The 12,390-nt window shown below is 40.0% G+C and overlaps 1 protein-coding gene across 12 annotated transcripts in view; it reads right to left on the reverse strand.

Moving 5' to 3' along the window:
* The window catches only part of PLPP1 (phospholipid phosphatase 1), a 105,495-nt gene that overhangs the window by 43,348 nt on the left and 49,757 nt on the right, over positions 1-12,390 (reverse strand). For 3 of the 12 annotated variants that reach the window (XM_086361716.1, XM_086361721.1, XM_086361722.1), the window contains one exon: positions 2,239-2,390. The exons of 6 other annotated variants lie outside the window; for them this stretch is intronic. In XM_086361716.1, coding sequence (XP_086217842.1) covers positions 2,239-2,390 — 152 coding nt within the window. Of the gene's footprint in view, positions 1-76; positions 251-659; positions 1,904-2,238; positions 2,391-2,667; positions 4,943-12,390 lie in introns of those variants that run through there. 3 more of the 12 variants (XM_086361723.1, XM_086361720.1, XM_086361724.1) reach the window with 3 other exon arrangements.

Below are 12,390 nucleotides of genomic sequence, written 5' to 3' on the forward strand. Positions count from 1 at the left end.
AAAATGGTCTCATCAGATCAAAGAGATTTTTATCAACCCAAATCTTAACTTCCCAGTAGTATATGACATCACTGACCATTTTGTCCTTATTGAACTTCTCCCTTGGCTTCTGTGATACTATATTAATTCTGATTCTTTACCAGGTTCCCTCAATCACTCATATATTTGTGGATCACTTGCAAGTCACATCAAAGGCCTGGTATGAAGTCCCAATCATAGTCCTGATTTTTTTAAAGAAATGATTTACTTTCTAGAAAACAAAATTAAACATAAACAAGTCTAACCATGTGCTACCTGAAAGAAGTTGAGTTAGTGAATAATCTGAAATTATGTTAAATTAGTACATAAAACCACTGCCAGTGTGTGTCTTTGTTGATATAGTTGAAATGAAAAAAGTACTTGTACAGCACTTTTAAATAGTCTGTTCTTTTTACACTCAACTTAGACTTCCCTTGTAACTCAGTCAGTAAAGAATCTGCCTGCAATGCAGGAGCCCCGGGTTCGATCCTTGGGTTGGGAAGATCCACTGGAGAAGGAAATGGCAACCCATTCTAGTATTCTTGCCTAGAGAATCCCATGGATAGAGGAGCCTGGCAGACTACAGTCCATGGGGTTTCAAGAGTCAGACACAACATAAACCACCACCACACTCAACTTACTTGCTATTTTGTAAATATAAAGATAACCTTTTCACAGGTGACGGTGAAATAATCAAAACTTCCAAGTGAATAAAATATACATAACAAGTTTTTCCTAACTGAGTGTCTATGGATCCTGCACTTGCTATGCAGGCTGCACAGCACCCTGTCCTTTGGCAGGCCTCTGGTCTGTAGCAGATTTCTGTAGTTTTGCTCGGGCAGCATCCTTCTTACTGAGACACAAACAAAAGTAGAATTGAAAGACAAGTACATTTGTAGTAGCATTTGAGTACTTGAATCTTATCTAAAATCAGCTATTATTTGCAAAAAGTCCTGCTACAATTTTTATATGTAAAGAGCTATTAATCTCTCAGAAATATACACTTAAAAAAGAGTCTACTCGTACTCCCTCTTTAATAGAAGGATCATAGGCTTTCTTTCTTTTCATATTAAAAACTTAGTGTAAAGATTTGTCTAGATTAAATGGGCCACTGATTTTTTAAAACTTCACTATGTTGTAGGCGAGTCACCAATATTACTATATAATCACTCCAGTTTCATTCCAGCACCTAGGACATGCCAGTGTCCATGGCAACGGCAAGGATAACAAGATGAACAAGGCACCATCTCTGCCTTAAGGAGCTCACAGTGTTACAAAACAAACACTTGTATAGCAGAGATGTTCTTTTATTAATTATACACCACAAATTAGGAATTGATTAACTTTTAGTGCTAATAAGGAGCTGTGATTATTCTGCAATCAGACATTAAATTTCTAAATCCAGAAGTTTTGCTTTGTTTTTTAATAAACTTCAGAACAGACAAGATATATCTTTTTGGCTATTTATCTTTTTGGCCTATCTTCTGGATGAGACCATATTATCTGCTTTTAGCATAAATCTTATTTCTAAAATTACAAGATATATAGCATAAAATTAAAGTCATAGAATCTCTGAGTCAAGAGATAATAAAAATCATCTAGTCAAATCACTTGAAATCTTCTCCCCAACCAGAGCACATTCTCTAGACATTCTCACCTGAAATCCTAGAAAACAGTAATTATTAGTTTTAATACCAGTAAAAATGCTTTCATATTCACTGTTAATTATGTATAGAACTTAGGCTTTTCTCCCCTATTTCTGCCATTATCTAAAAATTCTTTAAACTAAATATGGGTTAAATGAAGCCTTTTAACATCTGTTAGTAATTTTTCTTTTCTAGAACTCAGTAACTAAAGTCAGTTCATAAACAGTCTCAATAAATCATAAAATAATATCCTAAGTATAAAGTATGCTAAAAATACATTGATACAGTATTCATCTATTGTATTATTACTCAAACAATAGCAAATTAGAGCTAAAAAAAAATCAGTGACTTGGAAAAGATTAGCATAAAACCATACGTATTTAGTAAGGTTCTTGTAATTATACACTGTTACTCTTTTAGCCCCACTTAAAATAGCTGAGATTATTTTGATCAAATAACATAAAAAGTTAAAACACATGTTTTAGAGGGTTATACATTTAATCATTAACAGCTAACATAAAATTAAAGCCAACTGCCCAAAAGTGATAAACTTGGAAAAGTGGATTTAACTTACAACGATAATACTGAATGGAATGATTATTCCACCTAATAACGGGTAAGGTATGGTGTCTTCTTTGTAAGGGTACTTGATGGACTCATCATTACAGAATAATCCTCGTTGGAAGGGGGTATGCCTTGAAGTAAGAATTGCAAAAGGCAATCCAGCTAGCAAAAGGAATAAATGAAAATATCATTAAAAAGGAATATCAAAACTAATTAATGGCAATAATTATCCCAGAGATCATCTTTAAAAATATGTTTGCCATGAAAACAGTAAGAGCACATGGAAAAAGAAAATGCAGCAACACATGCAACAGAAGTTAGAAAAATTACAGCTTAGGGTAAAGATTTTTTTCTACAAAAACAATGCCTTCAAGTCCTCTATTAAACCAGTTTAACCAAGAAAAACTTCTTCTCTTTGTTTCTACCCAAATACACTAACCTGATTTTAGAGGAAGTAAAATCTCTTCTCATGCTCTTGTTGTCATTTAATCAAAGGGTTTTCAACACTATTTTCAAACCACTTTGTCAGGATCTCTTCTTCCAAAAGAAAAGCAGCATTCTGACGTTCTCCAGTTTATCTTGATATTACTTGATATTACTACCATATCACAAGTCATGGTCACTGGCTAAGTTATCAGAGCATCTAAAGATTATCTGCTCATTTCTGTACTGTCTACGGCAAGTTTAGAACTGCTATGAAAAGGAGTGTGAACTTACACCAGGTTTCTAAAGAAAAAATGGACAATGAAGTCAAGCGCAAAAGCACCTAAAAGAGCTCTCTCTTTTGTCTTCATCAAGATCACGCCTCACACTCATCACCTAAGATGTCTAAACTTTTACCTAAATGTGAACTTTAAGAATTCAGTCCTCCTTTATTTCATCACTGCATCGAGCATCCCGATTAAAACGGCAGCATACTGACTAGGACTGCTTTCTAAGAGAGCTTAGCAGAAACCCTCAGTGTGAGTTCTGCTTCAGGACTTTCCCAAGGATGGACCCATTCACCCAGCAGTAATACCATAACCATTTAGCTAACATACTCAATGGACATTCAAGTGTTCTTTCCATGAAGCACCAAGTCTTGACAACCATTTACAGTTCTCATCAACTCCGCTAAGCCCTAAAGACTCAAAGACAACCAAGCTTCTGACACTCTGCCTAATGCATAGACTACAAATATCAAATGAACTGCCTGATGCGTTGACTACAAACATCAAATGTGTTCAATCTTCAAGGGTCAAATGAAAAGGGGAAGCCTGTTCCTGGTTCTTTTTATTTATCTTTCTATTTTTTATTAAACTCTGAATATATGAACCAAAGTTTATTTCTTTGTGTTAACCAATTTGTCATGCTATTAACCCACTAGGAGTCTTTATGATGTGAGAAGTGACCAAGCAGGCAGAGTAGGAAGACCATAAGCTTGTGAGCTCCTTCTGCAGGCACAGCAAAATTACAATTATTTACAGAGCAACTACCCATAAGAGTGAACTGAAAATTATCAGGAAAGATCTTTTAAAGCTAAAGATATAAAGAAGAAATCACAAGATAAGCAGAAAGGGTGAAGTATGGTCATCACCCATATTTCCAGGGTATACAACCCACAAATGGGAGAATAAATTACAACTGCAGAAGTCCTCCCCAAGGAGCAAAGTGTCCTAGCTCCACATCAGGCCCCTCAGCCCAGGGGTCTGCACCAGAAAGAACTCCCCTCCCACTGCCCAGACTGTTTGGCTCTGAAAGCCAGAAGAGCTTCCTTTTTGGAGAATCAGAGAGTTGTGGGAAATAGAGACTTAAGTCTTAAGAGAGCACACACAAAATCTTATATGTTCCAAGATCCAGGGCAGAAGCAGTAATTTAAATGGAACTTGTGTAGGACCTACTTGCTCATCCTGAAGAGCCTCCCAGAGAGGCAGAAGGCAACTGAAACTCACTCTGAGAACAAAGATGCTGGCAGCAGCCATTCTGGAAAACTCATTCCACCACCAAGACACAGGTGTTGTTAAGTGTCACTTTAGAATCCTCCCTCTAACCAATCAGTGAGAGACCAGGCCTGTCTACCAAATAACACCAGCCCTGGGATGCACCAGGCCAGGCAGCTAGGTGGGCAGGATCACCAGCAGGCTGACGCTATAGAGAACTCCCTGAGCCCCCAGCCAATTCAGGACATGACCCCACCCACTATAGGACCCAGGACCCAGCCCCACCTACAAGCGGGCCACCATAGCACTGGGACCACTGGAAACCACACACACACACACACACACACACACACACACACACACAGAGCTAGTCATCTGACCCAGCCCCATCTACCAGTGAGCCAGCACTAGTCCCAGTCCTGGCTCACACACCGGGTGTCAGGCACCAGCCCCAAGATCTGTGAGGCCGCAACTCCACCCACCTGTGGCAGACACCACCCTTGAGACACCCAAAGCCTTGCAGTCACAAACCCTGGGCCCAGGAATGCCCACAGAGGGGCCAACGCTAGCTGCAGAAACTTCAGGCCCCACAGCAAAAGACTCCAGGACCTCATTCTGCCCAACAGTGGGCCAGCACCAGCCCCATGTCCTTTTGGGCCCCCACACCAGCCACCAAGCCCCAGAACCACCACAACCCCCCACAGCAAGTTGTGTAAAGTCCTGGCCCACCCACTAGTAGTCTGGCACCACCCTGGACACCCAGGGCCCTGGTCCGCCCAACAGCAGGCCAACACCAGCTCCAGGACACCTTAAGCCTCTGAGCCAGCCATGTCAGGATCCAGCTCCAACCACCTGCAGGCCAATACCAGGACTGGAGGCCACATAGCCAGCCAAGCCATGACCCAGCCCCACTCACCACCCAACCTCACCCACCAGCAGCTGGTAGCCTTCTCATAAGACAGGGTCTGGCAATCAGTGTGACCAGGCCAACCACACACACCAGTAGGACAGCCACAGCTGTCAATCAGGCACAAGAAACAGCCCTATGCAGCCCACATAGAGGGTAGCCATTAAACATACAGCTCTGGTGATTAGAGGGGAGTCCGCTGCTGGGCCGTGTAGGACATTTCCTACATAAAGCCACGTCTCCAAGATCAGGAGATGTAACCAACCTACCAAATACACAAAAATATAAACAGTGAATTAGGCGAACTGAGGTGACAGAGAAATACATTCCAAATAAAGAAATAAGATAAAACCCTAGAAAAAGAACTAAGTGAAGATAAGCAATCTACACCCCCGCCCCTGCCAAAAAAAAGAATTTAAGGTAATGATCAGAAAGATGCTTCAAGTACTTGGGAGAAGAATGGAAGAACAGAATGAGAAGTTAGAAGTTTCTTACAGAGTTGGAAATATAAGAACCAAACAGAGCTGAAAAATACAATAACTGAAATAAAAAATACTCTAGAAGTAATCAACTGTAGATTAGATGATACAGAGGAACTGGCAGACAGAATTATGGAAATCAGTGAAGGTGAACAGAAAGAAAAAAAAAAGAGGACAGTTTAAGAGACCTCTGGGAAAACATTCAAGTCCAGGAAGCACAGAGAGTCTCAAACAGGATCAACCTAAAAAGAATCACAACAAGAACATTATAATTAAAATGGTAAACGTTAAAAATAAAGAGAGAAAATTGAAAGCACTATAGTAAAAGCAACAAGTTACATACAAGGGAACCCCCATACAGCTGTCAGCTAATGTCTCGGCAGAAACTCTACAGGCCAGAAGAGAGCGACATGATGTATTTAAAGTGATGAAAAGTAAAAACCTAAAACAAAGAATACTCTACCCAGCAAGGCTTTCACTCATATTTGAAACAGAGCTCAAAAGTTTTACAGACAACCAAAAGCTAAAAGAGTTCAACACGAAAAGAACTCAACATCAGTTTCTACAGGAAACCAGCTTTACAAGAAATATTAAAGGGACTTCTATAAGTGGAAAAGAAAAAGCAACAATCAGAAAAATGAAAACTATGAAAGAAAAAGGGGCTTCCCCGATGGCTCAGTAGTAAAGAATCTGTCTGCAATGCAGGAGACGCAGATGAGGGTTCAATCCTTGGGTCAGGAAGGTACCATAGAAGAGGAAATGGCAACCTGCTCCAGTATTCTTGCCTGGAAAATTCATGGACAAAGGAGCAAAGAGTTGGATACGACTGACTGACTGAGCACACACGCATACATAAAAGGAAAATTCTCATTGGTAAAGGCAATATACAGTAAAGGTGGTAAATCAACCATGTTTATAAAGCTAGTAGGGAGGTTAAAAGACAAAAGTAGTGAAGTCATCTATAGCCAAGATAAGTAAAGGGATACACAAATCCGAAGAATATAAAACATGACATCACAAATGTTAAGGGGGTGGATAATAAAAATGAAAGGTGGTTAAAATGCATTCAAACTTAACAGATCAGCAACTTAATCCTGGTAACCACAAACCACAAATATATAATAAATACACGAGAGAAAAGAGTCCAAATATAATACTACAGGTAGGCATCAAATCACGAGGAAAGAGAACTAAAGAAGAAAGAAACAAATAAGGACCACAAAAACAACACCCAAACAATTAACGGAATGTCAATAAGTACATGTGCTGCGTGTTAGTCGCTCAGTCATGTCTGACTGACTCTTTCTGACCCCATGGACTGTAGCCTGCCAGAATCCTCTCTCAATGGGGTTCTCCAGGCAAGAACACTTGAGTGGGTTGCCATTTCCTCCTCCAGGGGATCATCCTGACCCTGGGATCAAACCTACCTCACCTACCTCTCCTGTATTGCCAGGCAGGTTTTTTACCACTAGCACTACCTGGGAAGTCCAATAAGTACCCACATATCAATAATTACTTTAGATATAACTCCTTCAATCAATAGACAAACTATTGATACATAGAAAAAGAAGATCTATATATACACTGCCTACTCTTCAGATCTAAAGACACAGATTAAAAATGAAGACAGGCTCTTCAATACATGGTGCTGGGAAAACTGGAGAGCTAAACTAAAAAGAATCAGTTCGGTTCAGTCGCTCAGTCGTGTCCGACTCTTTGTAGCCCCGTGAACTGCAGCATGCCAGGCCTCCCTGTCTATCAACAACTCCACAGAATGTGGTCCACTGGAAAAGGGAATGGCAAACCACTGCAGCATTCTTGCCTTGAGAACCCCATGAACAGTATGAAAAAGCAAAAAGACAGGACACTGAAAGATGAACTCCCCAGGTCGGTAGATGTTCAATATGCTACTGGAGATCAGTGGAGAAATAACTCCAGAAAGAATGAAGGGATGGAGCCAAAGCAAAACAACACCCAGCTGTGGATGTAACTGGTGATAGAAGCAAGGTTCGATGCTATAAAGAGCAATATTGCATAGGAACCTGGAATGTTAGGTCCATGAATCAAGGCATATTGGAAGTGGTCAAACAGGCAATGGCAAGGGTGAATGTCGACATTCTAGTAATCAGTGAACTAAGATGGACTGGAATGAGTGACTTTAACTCAGATGACCATTATATCCACTACTGAGGGGAGGAATCCCTTAGAAGAAATGGAGTAGCCATCACAGTCAACAAGAGTCCAAAATGCAGTACTTGGATGCAATCTCAAAAACAACAGAATGATCTCTGTTCATTTCCAAGGCAAACCATTCAATATCATGGTAATCCAAGTCTATGCCCTGACCAGTAACGCTGAAGAAGCTGAAGCTGAATGCTTCTATGAAGACCTACAAGACCTTTTAGAATTAACACCCCAAAAAGATGTCCTTTTCATTACAGGGCACTGGAATGCAAAAGTAGGAAGTCAAGAAACACCTGGAGTAACAGGCAAATTTAGCCTTGCAGTACAAAATAAAGCAGAGCAAAGGCTAATAGAGTTTTGCCAAGAAAACGCACTGGTCATAGCAAACACCCTCTTCCAACAACGCGAGAGAAGACTCTACATGTGGACATCACCAGATGGTCAACACCAAAATCAGATTAATTATATTCTTTGCAGCCAAAGATGGAGAGCCTCTATACAGTCAGAAAAAACAAGACTGGGAGCTGACTGTGGCTCAGATCATGAACTCCTTATTGTCAAATTCAGACTTAAATTGAAGAAAGTAGGGAAAACCACTAGACCATTCAGGTATGACCTAAATCAAATCCCTTATGATTATACAGTGGAAGTGAGAAATTGATTTAAGGGACTAGATCTGATAGAGTTCCTGATGAACTATGGATGGAGGTTCATGACACTGTACATGAGACAGGGATCAAGACCATCCCCAAGAAAAAGAAATGCAAAAAAGCAAAATGGCTATCTGAGGAGGCCTTACAAATAGCTGTGAAAAGAAGAGAAGCAAAAAGCAAAGGAGAAAAGGAAAGATATACCCATTTGAATGCAGAGTTCCAAAGAATAGCAAGGAGAGATAATAAAGCCTTCCTCGGTGATCAGTGCAAAGAAATAGAGGAAAACAACAGAATAAGAAAGACTAAAGATCTCTTCAAGAAAATTAGAGATACCAAGGGAACATTTCATGCAAAGATGGGCTCGATAAAGGACAGAAATGGTATGGACCTAACAGAAGCAGAAGATATTAAGAAGAGGTGGCAAGAATACACAGAAGAATTGTACAAAAAAGATCTTCATGACCCAGATAATCACAATGGTGTGATCACTCACCTAGAGCCAGACATTCTGGAATGTGAAGTCAAGTGGGCCTTAGGAAGTATCACTACAAACAAAACTAGTGGAGGTGATGGAATTCCAGTTGAGCTATTTCAAATCCTGAAAGATGATGCTGTGAAAGTGCTGTACTCAATATGCCAGCAAATTTGGAAAACTCAACAGTGGCCACAGGACTGGAAAAGGTCAGTTTTCATTCCAATCCCAAAGGAAGGCAATGCCAAAGAATGCTCAAACTACAGCACAACTGCACTCATCTTACACGCTAATCCCTGGAGAAGGAAATGGCAACCCACTCCAGTATTCTTGCCTGGAGAATCCCATGGATGGAGGAGCCTGGTAGGCTGCAGTCCATGGGGTTGCAAAGAGTCGGACATGACTGAGCGACTTCACTTTCACTTTACATGCTAGTAAAGTCATGCTCAAAATTCTCCAAGCCAGGCTTCAGCAATATGTGAACTGTGAACTTCCAGATGTTCAAGCTGGTTTTAGAAAAGGCAGAGGAACCAGAGATCAAATTGCCAACATTTTCACTTTCATGCATTGGAGAAGGAAATGGCAACCCACTCCAGTGTTCTTGCCTGGAGAATCCCAGGGACAGGGGAGCCTGGTGGGCTGCTGTCTATGGGGTCGCACAGAGTCAGACACAACTGAAGTGACGCAGCAGCAGCAGCAGCTGGATCACCGAAAAAGCAAGAGAGTTCCAGAAAAACATCTATTTCTGCTTTACTGGCTTGACTGTGTGGATCACAATAAACTGTGGAAAAAAGAATCAAACTCACACCAAAAGAATGCTCTCTCACACCATGCACAAAACAATAAAAATGGATTAAAGACTTAAGCGTCAGACCTGAAATCATAACACTTCTAGAAGAAAACATAGGCAGTAAGCTCTTTGACATCAGTCTTAGCAACATTTTTTTGGATATGTCTCCTCAGGCAAGGGAGACAAAAGCAAAAATAAATATGACTACATAAAACTGAAAAGCTTTGCGTAACAAAGGAAACTATCAACAAACAAAAAGTCCACCTACCGAATGGGACAAGGTATTTGCAAATGCTATACCTGGTAAGGGGTTAATATATAAAGTATATAACTCAACATCAAAAAAAAAAAAATCTGATTTTAAAATGCCAGAGGATCTGAACAGACATTTTTCCAAAAGATGTATGGATGGCCAACAGACACATTGAAAAGATGCTCAACATCACTAATCATCTGAGAAATACAAATCAAAACCACAATGAGGACATTCTTCGTGGTACAGTGGATAAGAATCCGCCTGCAATGCAGAGGACATGGGTTCACTCCCTGGGAAATGGGTTCAATTCCCATTTCCCCATGGGAAAATTCCACATGCCTCGGAGCAACTGAGCCTGTGCACTGAGCCTGTGCACCACAACTACTGAAGCTAGCACGCCTAGAGCACGTGCTCCTCAACAGGCGAAGTCACCACAGTGAGAGGCCACAGGGAAGAAGAGCCCCCACTTGCCTCAACTCGAAAAAGCCAATGCAAAAGCAATGAAGACACAGTGCAGCCAAAAATAAAATATATAAATAGAATTTTTTTTTAAAGATGCTCACAAGGTTCCCAAAGCTATATTTCTAGTAAATGCAACATTAAAAAAAAAATTAAACTAGAGCTGACTTTGCTAACCATCCCTTATACTACTTATCATATCTGAATTCAGGTTATACTCAGATTTACCAAATAGTCTGCATGCAGAGGGAGGGGTGAAATTCCCAAGTCTTTAATACAAATACCACAGTTTGCAGCATAAATTTTGCACTTAGCAGTACACACTATGGAGGTTAATACTGAGATCTATAATTTTAATTGCTGCCAGCTGTAAGTAATAATTAAATGCTCATCCTTCAACCAATAACCATACTCTTGGCTTAATAAGCAAATTTATTTCATATTTACAAAGAACCACCACTTCTAGAATTCATTTAACTTATGCATAATAATGGAAACTTGCAATGTCTACAATGCATATTTCTGAATTGGTTGAAGGTTCAATTAGCATTTCTCTTAGAGGAAGAAATGATATGCAGTAAAGAAATTAAATCCATATGATTAAATGTCCAAAACTCAGTAGGCCTTATTTTGAAGAAAAATGTGTATTAATAGACCCAACTGTATTGAAATATGTTCTTAATCATATCCATTAACATTGTTTTTTTCCCTTGGACCATAAAAGAAATTATTCTTAGATGTAGAAAAAAAACTATGGCAAACAAAATCACAAACAAGTATAGTTAGTCCATTTTTAAAAACAGGAATATTCAAGTGGGCAAATATTAAGTGAATCTCTAGTGCAAGGAATTCTGTGAGAGGATACAAGGAATACAAAATTGAATAAGGCACAGTACATAATGTCAGCAGAGAATAAACAGATGCAAAGAGCTATGAAGTTTCAAAAGAGAACAAGAACTGGTGAAGCTCTAAGTGGTGATGTTCAAAAAGATGCTGGTTATCAGAGTCAGAATCTCAATAGAAGGCGTCTGGTATAGAGACAGAGATCTGGGAATATAAAGTATCCCTGAAGCCAAAAAAGAAAAAGAAACTGTGAAGACGGACATGAAATAAAAAGAACTGAAAAGGGAGGCATGAGGCAACAGCAATATTAAAGGGATGAGCACAGCAAGAGGATCCACTGAGGCAGCAGCCTTGGTGGGCTGGGAGGGAAAGTCAGGAGACAGCAGTATCATTGAGGCCAAGTCTGAAGGCAGCATTTCAGGAGGTGGTGATTGGTCCACAGTGTCCAATGGGTTTTCAACTGCCAAACTTAGTAAAAGTGGTTTCAATAAGGAAGAAGGGATGGAAACCAGATCACAGAGGTTTTAACGAGGAATAATTAAAAAAAAGAGCATGAATCTACCACAAATGCACACTATCCTTCTGAGAGTTTAAGAGACTATATTACAGAAGGCCTCAGAAATATTTTAAACTAATACTAATATTTGCAATCTCTCATATAAACCCATGAGATGTATTACAAAGTCACTTGTTGTTTAGTCACTATGTCTGACTTTTGTGATTCCATGGACCATAGTCCACTAGGCTTCGGTCTGTGGGATTTCCTAGGCAAGAATAGTGGAGTGGGTTGATATTTCCTTCTTCAGGAAATAACAGACACAGAGCTCAAACCTGCGTCTCCTGCACTAGCAGGCGGATTCTTTACCACCAAGCCACCAGTGAAGCCCAGATATGACAAAACCTAAGATTAAAAAAAAGCTTGTTAGGTTTTGCATAGTTTCATTTTCACTAAATAACTAAACGTGAATGCAGACCACACCCTCCCCCACCAAGAAGGATGGAGAGGAAGACTAAATCACCAGTTGTTCACTGACCCACTTAGGGCTGAAAATGATGAGCTAGTCCAGAGTCCTGCTCTGGAAAATCTGGAACTGGAACAAAGACTGACTCAGAGCTGGCAAACAGCACTGGTCCATGCACAAGAAAGACTGGCTGCAGAAGAGGTTGAGACAAAGCAGGTCTCCAAAGAAAACTGAAGTG

This window comes from Bos grunniens, chromosome 20, assembly GCF_055505025.1.
Source record: "Bos grunniens cultivar Pamir isolate PY7600 chromosome 20, Bosgru_T2T1.0, whole genome shotgun sequence".
Taxonomy (NCBI): domain Eukaryota; kingdom Metazoa; phylum Chordata; class Mammalia; order Artiodactyla; family Bovidae; genus Bos; species Bos grunniens.